General features: G+C 38.6%; 1 protein-coding gene and 1 non-coding gene across 5 annotated transcripts; one reads left to right on the plus strand and one right to left on the minus strand.

The window, feature by feature from the left end:
• The first annotated feature begins 10,041 nt into the window (after positions 1 to 10,041).
• Positions 10,042 to 19,324, plus strand: LOC141643636 (putative NOT transcription complex subunit VIP2). Of its 4 annotated transcripts, none has more exons than XM_074452867.1 (14): positions 10,042 to 10,268; positions 10,873 to 11,013; positions 11,762 to 11,870; positions 11,946 to 12,121; positions 12,281 to 12,662; positions 14,404 to 14,610; positions 14,703 to 14,801; positions 15,129 to 15,217; positions 15,295 to 15,480; positions 17,064 to 17,489; positions 17,799 to 17,851; positions 17,976 to 18,017; positions 18,198 to 18,342; positions 18,970 to 19,324. In XM_074452867.1, the coding sequence occupies exons 2-14, from the start codon at positions 10,996 to 10,998 to the stop codon at positions 19,027 to 19,029; spliced, it is 1,992 nt and encodes a 663-aa protein (XP_074308968.1). In that variant the 5' UTR covers positions 10,042 to 10,268; positions 10,873 to 10,995; the 3' UTR covers positions 19,030 to 19,324. The 4 variants fall into 4 exon arrangements, with proteins under 4 accessions (XP_074308968.1, XP_074308970.1, XP_074308971.1 ...); XM_074452869.1 differs by having other exon boundaries at positions 17,067 to 17,489; XM_074452870.1 differs by having other exon boundaries at positions 10,112 to 10,268; positions 10,925 to 11,013; positions 17,067 to 17,489.
• Positions 11,790 to 11,870, minus strand: LOC141645284 (small nucleolar RNA snoR35). Its single transcript, XR_012544865.1, has one exon. It is a non-coding gene; the product is annotated as a small nucleolar RNA snoR35 (small nucleolar RNA).
• Positions 19,325 to 19,510: the final 186 nt, after the last annotated feature.

Here is a 19,510-nt window from a genome sequence, read left to right on the forward strand (position 1 = left end):
TTAATAAGAGTTCTTACGTTATGCTTACGCTGCTCCGTAGAAAGATTTTTTTTTCGATATCCCGTTCAAGGATGGAGGTACCCCTGAATTTCCGAAGAACTAATAAGAATTGTACTGTAGAGCATTTGCTTTATCCATTCAAGTTTCGCTTTTCTATAAAAGATGAAAGACTAAAAAAGAAAGTGTTCGCAAGATATACCGAAAGGATACCAGTTACGCCGACCATTAGTGACTGATTCAAACATCACGAGGGGTCTGATCTCTCCGGAGTCGTTTCGACGGCTAAACACTCTTTAAAACTTGTCTTTAGAGGATATTTGACAATTTGAGGTGGTTTTGCACAAATTCTTATGTAGAATGTGTTACATATGTATTTGTGATGAACCTCTTTGTTCATGGAGAAAAAAAAAATCATGTTCGTATGACTCAAAACTAACCACGTTTATCTATGGATATAACAAAGATTAACATAATTTTATGAATTCTTTGTAAGACAAATGTAAATTTTGTAACCAATTTAACTTTATTAGCTGTGTATAAGGTAAATTATCATGTATGTGACAACATCCATTCCACGCATAATAACTTAGACACAATCTTAAGTCAATTACTTTTATGAACGTTTGCACTCCAAGGTTAAGACTATTGAGTTATTCCCCAATGTTTTATCCAACTTACCAGTTTAGTAAACTCGCACAATCATCGTGATTATTAACCAACACTATTATGACATGAAATTGGACGCATACAACAATTATATCCAAATTTCATGACTTATTTTCTCCGTGTTGTAAGTATCTTTATATCAATGCATATAACCATTTGTATTAGTTAGTAGTTAATGTAGTCATCAACTCTTTTGTTATTCATTGTAACAAAAAATTTCGAGTATTAACCACATAATCTATCGAAGTGGAAAATATGAGTTAGTAAAATGCTCTTCATTTGAAAGATATGTATGGTAATGTATTTTAACAGAGTATGCGCGCGCACAAGAGTAACATACTATTTTATTTTACTCGTCAGAAATGCTACACTATGTCACGCCGGGAGAGATGCTAAGTTAAGCTTCATGCTACTTCACCCACATCTCACTATTCGATGCAGATTTTCTACAGTGACCAATAATCAAATTCATGATTTGAAATTATTTTAGTCGAGATTGCGAACTAGATATTAAGTATAATGGTAGTTATTTCTCAAGATCTCACATTTCTACCTCTTAACAACTTGTACATATCCCAAAATCCAAATTCTCTCCATAATCCTTATACTAAAGATCTACAATCAATCATGTACAGAGTATCGACCACCAAACACACCGAATAATTATAATTATTACTGACACATTTTCTTCTTTCATATCGTCTCTATAGACTGTAACACATAATTTTTCTTCTTTTCCATCATCTTCGTAGCACATAATTATGCAATCAAACATAACACTCACATACGTCAGTCACCTAACTTAGTTGATGAATCCGCCAACACCACCTCCACAAGTCCACAACCCATCAACCATGTCCAATGCCTCTAATCCCACAACCCAAAAAAAAACCTGGCTGCTAAAGGTCGTCGACAAATTACTAAATATCGTCGACAATTTTAATGAACTTCCTAATTTGCCCCTCCCTCACACTCCCCCATAATATTTTCCTTTTTATTCAAAAACTACCTATCACATTCCAATTTTTGAAAAAAAAACAACCCGAGTCAGATTTTGAAGAAAAAAACCCGACACAAACGTATCGACCGCATCTTTTCCGTCACGAATTCAAACATTCAACAAGGTATGTGATTCGGGATTAAATTTTTTTTGTAGTATTTTGCTTAGTTTGTAAATGTGTGACGGAATTAGGATAGATGCCAAATTAGTGACGGAATTAGGATAGATGCTTTGATTTCAATCGGATTTAGGCGTGTTAAGCGAAAATCAAACGCAATTATCGTAACAATTAATCGAAAAAAAAAAAAAAAAAAAAGGAAACACGGATTTCTGGGCTGGGACGAGGAACTTCTTCGTCCAAGACCAGGCCCAGACGAAAGGAGATCTCGTCTCATATGGGCCCTGGACGAAGGAAGTTCTCGTCTGGGCTGGATGTTGGACGAAGGAAGTTCTCGTCTGGGCTGGATGTTGGACGAAGACTTCCTTCGTCTGGCCCAATTCTCGTTTTTTTTTTTTTTTTTTTTTTTTTTTTCTTTTTGTTTTAGAATATCTCGTCTTGTTTTGTTATATTTTTTCCGTCTCGTTTTGTCGATGTAAAATATAAATTAATTATTACTAATAAACTTCTTTTGGGGATATTTTGTTTTTTTATTTATTTTTTAATTTACATAAACTTATATTTATAAATTGTTTGTTTTATTAATTTAAGTAATCAAGTTGTTGTAAATATGTTTTTGTTGCGTCTCGTTTAGTTTACGTAAAATATTAATTAATTATTATTAATAAACCCCGTTCCGGATTACTTTGTTATTTTTTTTTTATTTTTAATTTACTTAAACTTATATTTATAAATTCTTTGTTTTATTATTTGAATAGATGGCCGGTGGAGGAAATGACCGTCACGTTCGAGCTCGAAAGGGGCTCCAGTTTGAGTCTGAGGTTGGAGATGGTAGTACCGATTCGTGGACTGATGAGAGGGTGGAGGAGGAGCTGGTTCGGTCAGGTGATGTGATAGGTGAGGAGGAGGCGGGTATTGAGCGAGTGCGTAGGGTGCCACGTAGACGGACCGAGGAGGGCGTTTCGGCGGAGGTCGGATGGTAGTTCTAGTAGTGTGGTGGCTCCGAAGAAGAAGTCGGGTAAGGATGTCTCTTGGTTGATCGATCATCGTGTTCCTGGTGGTCCTGACTTTCCCCACGTGATTCTTAGCTTCGGGGGCCACATTGCCAACACCATATGGTCGACTCCTAATGAGGTCGGTCGACCAGTTTTGACGGGTTACCACCGGTTTGGTAAGACGAGGTTGTTGAGTTGTTGGCAACTCCCTCCGGCCGTTAAGACTATTTATGACGATGATCTTGGTCTTTCTCACCTATTAGATTCCATGACCGAGTATTATAACATGCCCCTTATTTCTGCCTTTGTTGAGAGATGGCAACCCGACACCAACAGTTTTCACATGCCTTTTGGGGAGATGTCCATACTCCTTCACGATGTTGCGCAGATCTTAGGCGTTCGGGTTGCTGGTAACTGTTGTAAGGTGGAGAATAATGACGGGACGTTGGCGGATCCCCTTATGTATGTATGTGGCTTCTTTGGGATTTCATCAGAGCAGTTGAGGTTGCCGTTAAACTCTACTAAGAAGGTCCCTATTTACAAGAGTGGGGGTATATTGGTAGATGCAGTTTGTGAAACGGCGAGAGCTAATTGTGATGTTGTTTTTGCTCAGGGGTTTTTGGCTGTGGTGTTGGGGTCGACACTTTTTGTCGACAAATCAGGTGATAGGTTACGTCCTCAGTTGTTTCCTTTAGTGTATGATACTGATGAAGTACACCACTACGCTTGGGGAGCCGGTGTACTTGCCTTCATGTACCGACAGTTGGGGGTAGCTTCACGTGCTGGTGTGAAGACTATTGGTGGTTGCTTGACCTTGTTGCAATCGTGGATCTATGAGTATTTTCCTATGTTCAGACCCGGTCCACCTTCGGCAATTGACCCTACTCAGCCTCGGTCGTGTTCTTGGAGATCCGTTGGTCCTTTCGCTCAAAATGCGGAGAAATTGTTGGAGTATCGGAGGTTGTTGGATGGGCTTACTTGTGCGTCCATTAGGTGGGATCCGTACGGGCGCGTCGGGAGGAGTATCATCCTCGTACTTTGTATACCGGTTGTATTCGTTTCATGGACATAGCGGAGCCGTACCAGCCTGATCGGTGTTTACGACAGTTTGGGTATGTGCAGATCATACCCAATCCCATTATGAGATTGACAGCGCGTCGTCCTGCTTCGGGTTTCGGGTACGAGGTTAGTGTTGGGGTTGGGGAGACTGATCATCTTTGGGATTCTTTGGCGGGATCACGTGGTTCGACTTTCTCGTAAATCGAGACCGAGTTAGCTTCCCAGGTGAGACGGAGCAGTATGAGGCTTGGTTTAATGGGAATTCTCACCCGTTCATCATTGATCCCGACCACCATGATGCCCCCCTGCCACATGAGGATTTTGATATTCGCCGAGGTAATAATATTACTTACGATTGTTGTAATAATCGATATAATTTTCTTCTTGTTCCTCGATAATGTTTATAATGTTTTAGTTGTTCTTGTCAATTTGCAGATCGCACGTGTCTTTGTAATGTTTCGATTTACGAGGCGAAAAAAATTAAGGATGACAAGAAATGACTTGCCTTCTTCCGCAAGATGATGAAGAACGTCGACCCATTGATTGAGAGGGCTGGGGATATCATACGTCAGCGAGGACCTCGTCAAACACCCGGTGATGTTGTTCAGCGTAGAAGCGAGATGGTGTTTATATGCGATAGCGAGGAAGAGGATAATCGTAGTGGGAGACTAATTTGTGTTTGTTTTCATTTATTTTGTACGTTTTTGAAGACATTATTTATGTTGGATGATTATGTTAGTTTACTATTATTTCAAAAAAATTGACGGTTTTAAATTCTGAAATTTCTTAAATTTCTTAAATTTCTTGAATACATAGCAACTGATGCAAATTCATACATTTCTGAAAATAGTAACTACTTCATGACAATGGCCAACATAATGAAAACAAACAAATACAAGATACACTTGAAATAAAACTTTATCATCCTTGTCATTTCCGAAATCTCCTTTTTTATACCTATCACTTGCTCTTTCATGACATTTCCACTTGATGCATCATCACCTTCATCTTGACATGCTATATTCAACTTTTTTGTTATTGTTAAATGATCTTCAGTCAACCACGACACAAAACGATTGCAAGGTACGCACTTAAAAAAAGCTTTCTTCGGATTAGTAGCTGTCCCGGAAATCATATAGGGAAAAATGTGACCGTTATAATTCAAAAATAGCCGTTATAATTCAAATTTTACCGTTATAATTCAAAATAGCCGTTATAATTCAAAAATAGCCGTTATAATTCAAATTTCACCGTTATAATTCAAATTTTACCGTTATAATTCAAAAAAGCCGTTATAATTCAAAAATAGCCGTTATAATTCAAATTTCACCGTTATAATTCAAATTTTACCGTTATAATTCAAAATAGCCGTTATAATTCAAATTTTACCGTTATAATTTAAAAAAGCCGTTATAATTCAAAAATAGCCGTTATAATTCAAATTTCACCGTTATAATTCAAATTTTACCGTTGTAATTCAAAAATAACCGTTACAATTAATAGGTTATAAATAGGCCATTCTATGTCAATTTCAATCACAACATCCAAATCATCTTCACTCACTACAATACTAATTATTCACTCACAACATCCAATCCTAAAATGGTTCTCACAAATCTTTGAAAAAATCGAGTTTATCAAATAAGAATCGATTTAATTGTTCAAAATTTACCAATTCTAATTGAGCGTCTTGAATCAGTGGTTCCTAGTGACCCGTATGGCACCCGCTTGAAGAGCCTCCAATTGGTACCCTTTGTATAATTTTACAAGGAAACCTGGATCATGTTCTAACTCCAGCAGTTAGAGATGAGGTTGTTTTCGATGAAATCGAACGAGAAGATGTGGGAGTTTCGTAGGTTAAAAAGTGATATCTTTTCATATTTTGAGCGCATTCTCACCGTGATTGATTACCCAAGACTATCAGACTTATGTGCTGGTAGAGTGCCGGGGCAAGGAATTCTTTATCTCTACTTGAATGATTTATTGACTCAATATATGTCTACCCAACCTGAAGAAATTGAGATTCAAGATCATGAAGAAGATGAGGAATCGTCATCTTCATCATCGGAAGATAATTAAGTTCGGTAGTTATTTAATTATGTTATGTTTTAAGTTGGGGTTTAGGGTTTAGGGTTTAGGGTTTGGGGTTTGGGGTTTAGGGTTTGGGGTTTAGGGTTTGGGGTTTAGGGTTTAGGGTTGTTTTAATTAAATTACGTTTTAAGGATTGTTTTAATGAATGTTTTTATTTAAATATGTCAAATTATGTTTTAAGGATTGTTTTAATTAAATTACGTTTTAAGTCAATTAATCGGATGCAGACGATAATAAACTACAATAATCGGAAAATTAAATAAAAAAAAATATAAGGTACAATATTCAGATATATAAAATAGAAGGTACAATAATCGGACAAATAAAAGCTAAGATGAACTCGCAAATTCCCACATACGAAACTGATGTCGATACAGGCTATTATAATGATCTACGCTTGCATCATGTACCCAACAAGGGGCTAATGGAGGCATAGGTGACAAGGGGCGTACCCGGAGCCGCAAATAGTGGTTTCCCGCATGTAATACCCATAAGACACCATATGGGGTACGTACTCCGGGGGGGGCTCGTAAAGGCAAATAAGTAAAACAACCATTCCAATGTCGCTGACCTTCTTGATCGTCAAATGCAGAAATACAACATATCACCCAATTGTACATCGTAGCATAGCCATATAGATCGAAACCGTCCATCCAATTACCCGAGCCACACGGTGTCTGATCCATAAATGTAATTCTAGCTACCTCCGTATCAAATCTCCCTGGGCCATAGATATGATCACGGTAATCGGGACTACGAATTTCCCTAAGTAAATCTGTTCTAGCCATCGTGAAATGAGTTTGGTCACCCCGAACAGCATGTGAGATAACTCGAAAACCACAATGACCGTCTCCGTAAGGATTAAACCATGCTTCTACATACTCGTGAAAAAATGAAGGCAGGAAGTCACGATAAGGAAAATACCTCAAATCACCAATGGTGTAGTCGACCTCAAGAGGTGCGCAATACGTTGTGCCGAAACTCCTCGTAGTCGTGGTAGCAGTGGTAGACGGTGTACCGGGGCCCGTCTGAGTGGACCGGGGGGGTCGATACGGAGTAAAACGAACCGACGGAGTAGAACGGGGAGTAGACGACGGAGTAACAGGAATCGTCGGAGTAGACCGGGGGGTACTAGACGGAGTACGTTGGGAAGACGGAGTACCTACTCGAACACGAACCCGTGCATGCTCAACGGCGGACGGATCTCTACGAGTTCCCCTACTCGGACGTCCTCTAGGGTTCTCGTTAACCCGAGGCTCGTTTACATCCTCCTGATCCGGATGTATCTGAGAGTAAAGGGCATCGAACATGGATGATCTCATACTCGGATCTGCATTCCGAATTTCATCGAATAACTCCTCCAACCGATCATCATCACAAGTCGGCATTGCCTCCGAACCATCGTACTCCAACTTCCTCCAAAATGCATGTAACACATCAACAGGGACCCGAGATCCGTTTCTAGAAATGCGGTGAAGTGAACAAGCACATAACAAACCAAGTGTAGTAGCCTTTACACAACCGCAATCGATCGTCAAGGCATCTTCCGTCATCTTGGCACCTCTTTCGAATTCTTTACGCAATTCGTGGTGATGGCATTCTTTGATATTTTGCAAGAAAGTCCGGAAAATAATCGCTGAATCCCCGTCAACCGCCTCGATCTAGATAACTCCAACGAGTGTCGGATCTCAACATGTTGCGTTTCCATCAAAGAATGAAACCGACTCGGATGCTATCAATCGCCGGTTTCGCGCTATTCACCATCTCTTCAAATTCGCATGAGCCGACTCAACCCGGGATGTAGAAGTATTGCCAAAATGAGTTATGTTGTTCGTTCTATACTTGGCCCATTTTTCCAAGTGCGGGAACCATTGCCTCTCAATATAAGCCGCCACTCCCGCCCATTCCCTTGCCAATTTGCCCCACGCAACATTAAACTTATCTCCGGTCTCCGCCTCGACAACCGCAGTAAACAAGTTAAAAGTTACGTGCTTAGCCCAATTATCTTGACCCGTGATATCAAGTGCTTTCGTCTCCACGTTAGAATATATATGCCAAAGACATAGCAAGTGAGACGAATCCAGGAAAACAAGGAATCGCGTTCAACAAACCTTTCTCGCAATCGGTAACAATAGCAATAGGTTGAACGGCATCATTGAGCGGGGCCTTCGATTTCCGTAGGACCCACGAGATATTTCTCCTCCGACTCATGCGTCACAAGAGCATACGCGATGACAAAGCTCTTCCCGACGGGTGTGACTCCAACAATCTCAACAAGCGGAAGACGGTATTCATTTGTCTTGTACGTGGAATCGATCTGTACCACATAATAGTATGATCGAAACATCTTAACCGCTTCTGGATGAGCCATGAACACGTGGGTTAGCTCATCGGTCTCCTGATCAGTGACCCAATAATGAACGTACTTATGCTGAACCGCAAGTGCTAACATCTGTTGTCTTAGGGTTTCTCCCATCTCTTTCCTCGACCCTTACTTTCGAGAACGGTTGTAGATTTGTCGCCGATTAGGTCTTGACTTTTCCGGATTCGCCGATGTAAACCCGCACTAATAATTGCGGTCTAACGTGAGCTCTAACTTGGGCATCGATATAAGCCAACTCCTCGTCATCAAACTTTGCAAAGTATCTGTCGCCGTCACAATACAACGTTAAACCATGATTATGAAACCCGGATCTCATCACAAGCTGCCACTTATTCTCTTCTAATTCAACAACTTTCATTGAAAATTTGCAATTGCACCACGCGGTAGCGGTGTTACCCCTCATTAAAGAATCGGCATCCTTATTTACGGGACCTTTTCCACCCATCCGACAAACAAAATAACGTTGTCTCAAATTCGTGTTACGACCAACTTTCTTGTTGCTTGATTTTTTTATACCAAACCCGAGTCGGAGCCCGATCTCATATGCCCAATTAAACGCTTGGTACTAGATGCAAAAAATCGGTTGGCGTAAAATGATCCGAGTAATCAACACCGTCTCCATCGTTAATCACTGCGCACGCATTTCAACAAGTTAGTTATTAATTCAATTATTTGCTACGGGACTAGTCGAAGTAAATATAAAATAATATAAAATTAATACAAACACGGTAATAAGTTATTTTTTACAAAACGAGTCGGAAATGTTAAAGATAAAAATTTCATATAAAGACGGTAATTAATTAATTCAATTGTTTTATAATACAAAAAACGGCATTTAATTATTTTGTACACAACGAGTCGGAAATAACGGAAATTAATTATAATTATTTGAATTGTCGGAAACTATAAAAAATAAAAAATTTTAATACAAAGACGGAAATTAATTATTTTATACAAAACGAGTCGGAAAAAAAAAAAAAAAAAAAAAAAGTAACGAGAAACTAAAAAAAAAAAAAAAAAAAAAAAAAAACAACAACATTGGGCCAGACGAAGGAATCCTTCGTCCAACTCCAAGCCCAGACGAAGGAATCCTTCGTCCAAACCCATGAGGAGACGAGCCCATGCTTCGTCTGGACTGGGCCTGGGACGAAGAATCCCCACGTCTCGGCCAGATTCGATGTTATTTTTTTTTTTTTTTTTTTCAATTGCTTTTTATATAAATCCGTCACAAATTCTATCATAATTCCGTCTACATTCATGGCATCTATCCTAATTCGGGATTCAAACGATAATAAAACATAAATTTTTAACAAAACTAAATCGTAAACTAACCTCGTTACTATCTTCATTGTTGAAATCGTTGTTAAAATCGTTCCCGTTCATGTTGTTAATTACAAAACCCGACTTTTTTTTTTTTGGTTTGAAATATTTTAGTGAGACGGTGACTTGTGTTTTAGTGAGACGGTAATTTCATTTCTGTTTTGAGACGGAAATTGCATTTTGGTGAGACCAATATGGAGTCATGATATGGAGGGCAAACTTGGAATTTTACGTTAATTGTCGACGATATTTAGTAAAATGTCGACGACGTATAGCAGGACCCAAAAAAAAACATCAAAATTTCCAAACAAAATCCAAATGGGTTCATGACCTAACAAGACTTGGTCAATATCTCAACTCTCTAATTTCTCATGGTTCAAAGTCTCACACATTTACAAACACAAAAGCCATAGATCAAGCCTCAAGGCCCATAAGCCATAGTGGAGTAGTTCAGTCTTTGCTATTTCCTTGATGTTCTTGTAAAAACAAGCATAAAAACTGGACAATCCTCCACCTTTTTTCAGCAAAACCCTTTATCAATTGCACTTTAGAACAATTATTTCAATTTAATTTCATTTTCCCTCTTCAAATCCAACTCTAAATCGTTCTTCAATTTCATCAATAACCCTTCATCAAGTGCGTATATTTTCTCTCCCTATTTATTGTTTAATTTCTCAATTTTGCTGTATTGTTTTAGATTAATTGTGGGTTTTATTTGTTTTTAATGTTTTCTTGATTAATGATTAATGTAAGTTGTTAGATGATAGATTTACCCATTTGGGTACTAGTAAATTTGTTTTAATCATGCGATTAATTCTGCTGTTTTTACTGTATATATATGGTGTTTGTTAATTTTTACTGGGGTTTAAGGATTTGTACGTTAGAAGTTGTTTAATGGGTGGGTAATTATTGTACTAATAAATGATGCTCAATTGTTGAAAGAAATTTATCTATCGATGATACGAGTAAAATTTCTGTTGGTAAATTTTGTTAATTTTAAGAGGGTAAGTAAAATTTGCTCGGAAACCGCCTCTTTGTGTTCCGTAAGTAAAATTTGCGGGAGCCCTCGAGGCACTGGGTAATATTGTTGTTGTTTAAAAGGGTAAGTGTGGATTTTATGATTTCATCTTTCGAGATGGTGATAATTTTGTACCGATTTTTTTCGTTGTGGATACTGCATTTATGGTTCTTTACTTAATTGTTCGCTTTTTGTCCGATTTTATTGTCTTTTATGTTTTAGGGTTTGTGCGCGAAAATAAGGGATAGAAAGATCATTACTTTGTGTTCACCAGGCTTGGCGAACCAGACCATTTATTGTTGCAACGCAGGGGATGATTTCTGATTGATATCCTAAAATTCTGCAATGTCGGGCGTACTTAATGTATGAATTTCCTTCTACACAGCTAGAATTTTCATTAACGCTCTTTGCCGCATCATTGTGCTCTTAGAAGCATAATTTTATCCTGTGACATACATTTTTTTTTAATATGGATGGTACTTAATGCATTGCTGTCTTGCCACTCTTTTAGAGACATCTGCTTAACAGTCTTAGAAGTCCTTTTGGTTGCTTCATCAAACTTGCTATTGTTTAATGATCTAAAAGGGTAGCACATATATTAACATTAGAAGTTGGGGACATTGGGACTGTGTTCTGTTATGGGGATACAAGGACACGTCGTAGAAATATCATGACTTGTTGCAATTTGTAGGATCAACTTTCATAAATGTATGCGAGGTACCGGCAGAATAACTGGTTTTTGACTCACGGGGTTGATTGAACTGGAACAAAGCATTTTGTGTTTTAATGTATTTTCAGCGTACTCGACTTTTTGTATCATCTAGTTAAGGGTCACCACGCTGTACTCAGATCAAAATGAACCAATAAAATTGTGGTTACAAACCTATTATCTCAATCTTCAGGTAAATGGATCATGGAAATAGACAATTATCGAGTTTGTCATTTCTTGTAATTTAGATAGCAAGGGGTTTTGTCGATTCGTTGGTGGTTCCATATATTGTCACATGGTAGAGTGGTAGTAATGGTTTACAAGGGAGGTTTGCTCTTGTGTGGTGGTTGTTAGTTGATGCTTAACCCTGGCGTTTGACATGCATCATTCTTGTGCTTGTAGTCTTCTTTAAATGGATCGGCTACAAATATAACAGATGGCGCAGGGAGATCATTTTCCTCGTCTTTCTCTGCTCAGCCTGGTGCTGGCACTCCTGTGTTTCATCACACTGGTGAGTATAATTTTGAAGTTTCATATATTAAACTTCTCTTGATTCAGTGCTGAATTGATACGGTTCTTCATGTAGGAATTCAAGGGCTTCATAACATGCACACTAACTTCAACGTTCCCAGTATGGCTGGTTCACTTTCATCAAGAAATTCAGCAATAAACGGTGTACCTTCTGGAGGGATGCAACAATCTAGTGGAAATCTCCTTGCAGGACGATTTGGGTCAAATAATATAACGGATCCTCTTTCACAGGTACGTCTTATTTTCTCATTTGATATCATCATCGTGCATTCATGCTCCAATATATGTAGATTGTCTCTTCATATGATCTGTTTGTAAGATGCCAGGGTCAACAAATTTGGCGACAAATTGGGCACTGGCAATACTATTTAATTGAATTTTTTTTTCTAGATTTCTCATGGTGTCTCACATGGGCATTCTGGAATCAGTAATAGAGGAGGTATGAACATCGTCGGAAGCCCTGGCTATAGTAATAGCACAAATGTTGTTGGTGGTTCTATTCATGGGGTTCTGCCGACGTCTGCTGCTGCGGGTAACCGTGGAGCTATGCCAGGCCTTGGCGTGTCACCTATGATGGGAAATGCAGGCTCTCGAATCACAAGCTCAATGGGAAATATTGTGGGCTCTGGCAACATTGGAAGGAATATGAGTTCTGGTGGGGGAATATCTGTGCCTGGTCTTACTTCTCGTCTGAATTTCACTACCAACAATGGCTCTGGAAGTTCTAGTTTGCAAGGACCAAATGGATTAATGGGCGGTGTCCTTCAACAAGGTATACTTTGTTTTGTCATATCCTTTTTGTTTGTTTTGGCTGATGAAAGCAAATGTCATATAGTGGTTGTAACACTAAGCTTCCATATATTATTTATCAGCATAACTCTGATCATCATTTTCATCATTTTTGCTATAGTTTTTACCCGTGCATTATGCGATCTATTTACCGTGCCGAATTTAGTACTTTGACTTATTATCTAACAACTTCCAAGATACCTCAGTGAAGATAGATGTGTAACCCTGCGATGCTCGGACTTGGATACGAGGATCCAACACGGGTAGGGATCCTAGTGCCGGATCCTTGAAATCTCAAAAACAAGGACTCGGATACGAGGATCCAAATTTAAATTTGGACTCGGCTAATTTTTATTTATTTCTGAAAAATTTGATTATTAGTTAAAAAATCAAAGAAAAGAAAGGAAAAGTAGTTTCTTCATGTTTAACATGAATGAAGACTTTATTACAACATTAAATTCTTGTCAAGATCACTCCTGATATAGGGTTGCGGTACAAAACAGAGGTTTAAAACAAAACACTCTCACACTGATTTCTCATAGAAGGATCCGTCAAGGATCCATGTCCGGATCCTGTCCACCGGATCCTCAGGGTCAGGTGAAGAGTCCGAGCATCACACGTACTGTAACCACCATGAGAAAATTTATATTGAGTAGAGGTACTATTATCCGTGGCTGTTTGGGTGACAGTTAGTTTCTTTGCAATCACTCCAAGAAGGTTCTAAGATTCTAGATCAAGATGTGGTGTTCATTACTTGTGATCTTGTGCCTCACATCTTCAATCTACCTCACAAAGATTTCTTTCCGTCAAAATTTTGTTACATTTGAGAGACGCCGGGTAGTAATATGGCATGGCATGCTTATCATGTGTGTTAAACCATGCCCAAGATTAGCTTATATGCCAGTGCGAAATGACCTTTTATAAATGTTTATGACGTTTTTAGGCGGGCAAGAAAATGTTTTAGAGTACATTGGCTAGGGGGTTGAGCGAATCCTGACGAAATGGTCAAGTGGAAATTTAAAGACAGTATGACATTACACAGGGAAGAATTCTATGGGGCGTGATTTTGTATTTTATCTTTTCTGATTCTTTCACTTTAATTTTTTTTTTTGTTTCTCAGCCCGTTTTCTTTTCATTTGAATCAATTGTGTTACTTTTCCTAATGTCTTGTACTCCGTATTACTTTTAATTTGTCTTCATTCTTATTTTTCGCCATTCCAATTCATAGTACTGAACTATTCATTACAAAGATTTCATCACTTTTGCCTTTTTCTTTACTTCTTTTGAGTTACTCTTTTTTCTTTTGTATATCTTGCTTCGCTTTTTTACTTTTATTATTGTGTTTTCCATTTTCTCCACTTTTTCATTGCTTCCTCATTTCATATTAACGGTAGCCTAACTTGTCTCATATGAGTTCAATTTCCGGAGCCAAATTCTTGTTAATTTTTGCTTTGGAATAAAATCAATGGCTGATATTGCTATGTAGCAGTGGGTCAATGCAATTTTTGTTTTGGGCCATCTGGATGCATTTTGTGTACATCTGACTACCCCTTACCTCGCCATGGCTGGAGCCTTTTAAGGGAATGAGGCTAATGTTGTTGTAGTGACATTAATAGAACAGGAATTATACTAGTTTAGGTATTTTTTTCTTGGCACCCTTCGTGGGTCAATTGCCAGATATATTAGGCTTAAGAATCACTGAAAAGTGCCTTTTTTGCTTTCAGCATCTCCACAGGTACTTTCGATGCTTGGGAACTCCTATGTGTCTGGAGGAAACCTGTTATCCCAGAACCATGGCCAAGCTGTTAATAACCTGAGCTCAAGGGCAATGCTACATGACATGAACTCCAATGATACACCTTTTGCAATGGATGATTTTCCTTCATTAGGAAGTCGACCTAACTCTGCTGGAGCACCTCAAGGACAAATAGGTAACTTGAAGGCCTTATATTATATTTTCTTGGTATTTTGTTTTCCAGTGCATACTGGTGTTACTTGGCCTGAGAGACAAACATCATGGCAGGTTCAATGAGAAAACAAGGTCTTGGTGGTCCTATAGGTCAACGGAACCAAGAGTTCAGCATCCAGAACGAAGATTTTCCTGCCTTACCTGGATTTAAAGGTCAGTACTTGTTGAAGTTTGTACATAAAAATTATGAACGGGTAATTGAAATAATTGCATCTGATGATAATGTTTGTGAACAGTTGTCCGTGAAAGGGGGGTTTCTCTTTCTTGCTCTCACAATTTTAAGTTAAAATTATGACTAACATGAAAATCTAAGGACCGGACTTGAACAAGAAAGCGCCATATAGGAGATTGAGAGGAGGGCAAAATGATAATCATTTTTAAGTCCATATGCCTCATTATAATACGCTGTTACAGGTTGTGTGTTGGAAATTAGCGCCATCTTCATTTTGTTCCTATTGTTTTGCATTCACATGCATGCAGGTGGAAGCGTAGATTTTGGGATGGACTTTCGTCAAAAAGATCAACTTCAAGACAACAGCGTATCGATGATGCAGTCACAGCATTTTTCGGTGAGTAGTTTTTGTACAACTAGATGGTTCTCCTTCTCCCTATCAATGTTCTTATGCTAACAAGGCGTTATGTGCAGATGGGAAGATCGGCTGGATTCACTCTCGGGGGCACATACTCATCTCATCAACCACAGCACCAGCAGCAACATATGCCATCAGTCAGCGGTAGCGGCGATTCATTTACATCAGCAAATAACCAGAGACTTATACAGTCGCATGGATCTGACATGTTCCCTTCCTCAAATTCAACGTTTCATATTCAGGTGCATACAGATAATTCACTAAAATTATTATCCTCCATGCCTAAATTCTCTTTCTTAAGCAACTGCTTAGCATTAGTTACTGTTTTTAGCACCCACCATAAACGACGAATATTCCAGATAATATTTTGAGTTAGATTGTGTTTGTATGTCATGCTATGCAACAACACAGATTAAAAGTCACTACTGATGGCAAAACTTCATATTTGAGGAAACAAAACCATTACTCCAACTCCTCCGGGCTCTTGCAAATGGTGGGTTAGGGGATTAGTTGTACGCAAAATTACTTTGTGTTAATAACATAAACAGGTTTTTTCCAGATAACCCATACTGAAAATTACATCAAGAATTGCATCGAGTGATGGCTAGTAACTAGAAAGAGCTGTCAGTATAGTGAACCATTTTGCTATATTTTTTCCTAATAATCCAGAATCAATTTTGTAGTGCGTCGTTGACTCCAATGGATGAAAACAATGTCATGAGAAAAAGCAGAATTCAGGGTGTCCTTTGTATTGGTGGTAGAGTCAATTCTACATCTACAATGGTAGATAGTGTTTCTTGCATTGGATTATACTGGTATGGAAATGTTCCCTTTGATCTTCTCACCAGATTGATCATAGTGAAAACTTTCCTCGGCAAGGCATGTTTTATTATGAAGCTTCACATGGCTTTGGGGTGCCCTTTGGCTTTTTTCTCTGATCTTGGTTGAACTATAGGACATTTAAAATCACAAATATTCGATGAATGCTCTTTTGCTAGGTTGTGCAGATAAAAGGAATATTTAAGTGTTAAGTTGGTCGAGATCCTCTTACGGTCCTAGACTCCTAGCTATTTATAAAAGGCAAGTTGGTTAAGATCTGAATTTTGGCACGTCTAAAATATTGTTTGAAGGGTGATTGAAGATGATTCTGAATATAGACTATGGATTCTCTGGATACTAGAAGATAGTTATGAGTTATACTGTTTTTAAAACGGATTGAGTATGTCTAGTTTTTCTTTCAGTTACTATAAACAAGGCCGTATATGCTGCTCTCATCCCTTTCTGGATGAAGTAAAGGTTAAATATGCCTTGGCATGAGTCACGAGAAATTTCTTAAAAAGTCTTTCGAAATTAATAGGTATATTATAATATATATGTATGCCTCTCTAAGTTTTATTGTAATTATGGTAAAACAGTTATGGGCTCTTTCCAGGCAAATCTGTTAATGCTGAACTGCTGTTTGTTATACTCTTCTTGCTGTATTCATTTTTATGTGTGAGATAGGGTGGCGAAATTCACATGTCTGTTAATTTCACTGTGATTAGATGACATTTTAAAGGCTTGTTGTGAGGCGCAACTGGTAGCCTTCTTGCCTCTACAAGTCAATATTTGACCTAATCCGGTCCGCCTTTTAAGGTTGTGCACGTGTAAATCCTGACCCATGACTAAAACCCAAAATGAGCTACAATTTCACGGTTTGAACCTACCGGGCCTGTGATAACCCAACCCGAATTGTTCTGACATGAACTGGACCTGTCAGACCCTTTTGACATTTCTAGTTATTGTAGTCGATATCAGTCATAAGTGCATTATCTTGTTTTTTTAGCAGGGCAACAGACCGTCTGATAATAGCCTGAGGAGTGTTAACAATATAAGCACTATTTCTGGTGCGGGATCTTATGACCAACGAATGCAGCAATATCAACAGCAAAGCCAGTCTCAATTTCATCTACGCCAGATGCCCACGGTGAACCCGTCGTTTAGGGATCAGGGAGTCAAGCCTATTCAAGCTACACAACCTGCTGCTGATTCCTTTGGACTGTTGGGGTTGTTGGGCGTCATAAGAATGAGTGATCCTGATTTGACATCCCTTGCTCTTGGCATCGATCTAACTACCCTAGGCTTAAATCTGAATTCCTCTGAAGACCTTCACAAATCGTTTGGTTCACCCTGGACTGATGAGCCTGCCAAGGGAGACCCTGAGTTTGTTGTACCCCACTGTTACCTTGAAAAATTAGCTCCTCCTCTTAATGTAAGTGCTCTACTTATTCAAGGTGATTTTCATTTTGTAGTATAACTTTACTAGGAGGCCTTGGTCAGGGGAATGTCTTATGTTCCTTCCTTTTCCAAGGCCTGGTCACTCACCCTGCTGGGCTTGGGCCTATATAGTAGGCATCTAGCTAGGGGCCTGGTTCTTGCATATTAAAAAACGGCTATTTCGCATATGGGACGGTCTCATGATTATTTTAATATGAGAAGACCCATCTTACAAGAGACTAATTGATCAAAACAGAACTTCTAGTATTTAAGTTTTTTATTTCTTGTTATGGGATTCCTGCAGTATCTCAACTTCATGAAGTTTCCGATAGCAACATTGTTCTACATCTTTTACAGGTGGGTTTGTCTCACTTGTCCCTCTATTTCATTCCTGCAGTATCTCAACATATGGAGTATTATTTTGTTGCTATCTAACATTTTTTCTTGTCCCTTGACCCGTCCTGACGGGGCGGCAATACAGCATGCCGAAAGACGAAGCCCAGTTGTATGCAGCTCATGAACTGTATGTTAATTTTTTTTACTACCAAATTGATTTTCTTGTAATGGTTATTCGTCAGAGAGCTGATGTCACTTTGTGAATCGTTATGTCCTTTCCTTTATTCCCCTTAGTCAAGTCAAGCAATGTTCTGCTGTATGTTTGTCCGACTTTGCTGTTATAGATACGTGTGACCTTGGTTTGCAGTCATAGGAGAGGCTGGTTGTATCACAAGGAGCTCCGGCTTTGGTTGTCGAGGATAACTAATGCGGAGCCTCCGTACAAGACTGCAACATTTGAGCGAGGATCATACAAGTTCTTCGATCCAACTACATGGCAAGAGACACAAAAGGTACGCACGGTCAAACATAATTGCTTTAGGTTACATCGTGACTGTCATTCTTGGACTTGAGTATGGGTGTCAGACTTGGTATGTATCCAAGTGTTGGACTTCTGCGCAGCGTGAATTGAGACATGTAGACTGATCATAATCGAGGATACTGTACTGGTCTAATGGTGACACCTCAATGACCATATACAAGGTCGAAGTTTGAAATATATGGAGTTTTTTAAGCGATACTCCCCCTTCGTCCCAATCATTTGTTTACCTTTGATTAACATACTCCTCACAAAGAATATAAAAGGTAAACAAATGAATGATAGACAGAGGGAGTAACAAAATGTTTGAGGAACAAAACTTAATATCGCTAAACATCATATTTAATGCTTCCCACATCATCTCCTCCTTTACTAGCCTTGCTTTCTATAATTTCACGAGGAGAACTGTCGATTTAGGGGCTGGTGACGAATTCCATATTTGTATCCTGTAGGGTCGCTTGAAACACTAGTATGAGTATGACAGATGACCCTAGAAGTAATTCCTAATTAGTCAGAGTACCTGGATGCCTGAGGCGCCTAGGCTGGAGTGTTTTTCAGTTATCGTGGATATTGAATTATTGATGTTTGGCTTTATTTGCAGGATAACTTTGTACTGCAATACGAGTTGATAGAGAAAAAGGTGACCCTAAATCAACATTAGTTTACTAGTCGGGATGTAAATTCTAATGAAATTAGCAAACAACGGTCAGAAGTGGAGTTTAGTTTACTGCTGCAACAAAATCTTGCATTCAGGATTTACAGTTTATGATGTTTCATACTTCCAGCTCGCAGGTTGGCCTTAACAAATAGTAGTACTGTTTTAGGGAGTAACTGAATGTCATTATTGATAGTTCTATTCAATTACAAGTACTCTGTTGTCACCGACTTTCCGAATTATTAAGCTTAAAAACATCTGTAGTACAGTATATTAGTGTTCAGTTGTAAATTTTCTTTTTCTTTTTTTTTTTTTTTTGTGCCGTGTTTCATTTAGTGATGTAGGTTCAAGCAATTTACAACTTCATCCAGTCACCAAAAATGGTCATTCTTTCATGTGTGCATTCTTCAGCTTTGCATTCTCTTCTTTGAATCCATCTTCCCTTAACACCATCGTACCCACCGTCTCAATCACCTCTTCCGCCCAA

This window comes from Silene latifolia, chromosome 2 (assembly GCF_048544455.1).
Source record: "Silene latifolia isolate original U9 population chromosome 2, ASM4854445v1, whole genome shotgun sequence".
Taxonomy (NCBI): Eukaryota; Viridiplantae; Streptophyta; class Magnoliopsida; order Caryophyllales; family Caryophyllaceae; genus Silene; species Silene latifolia.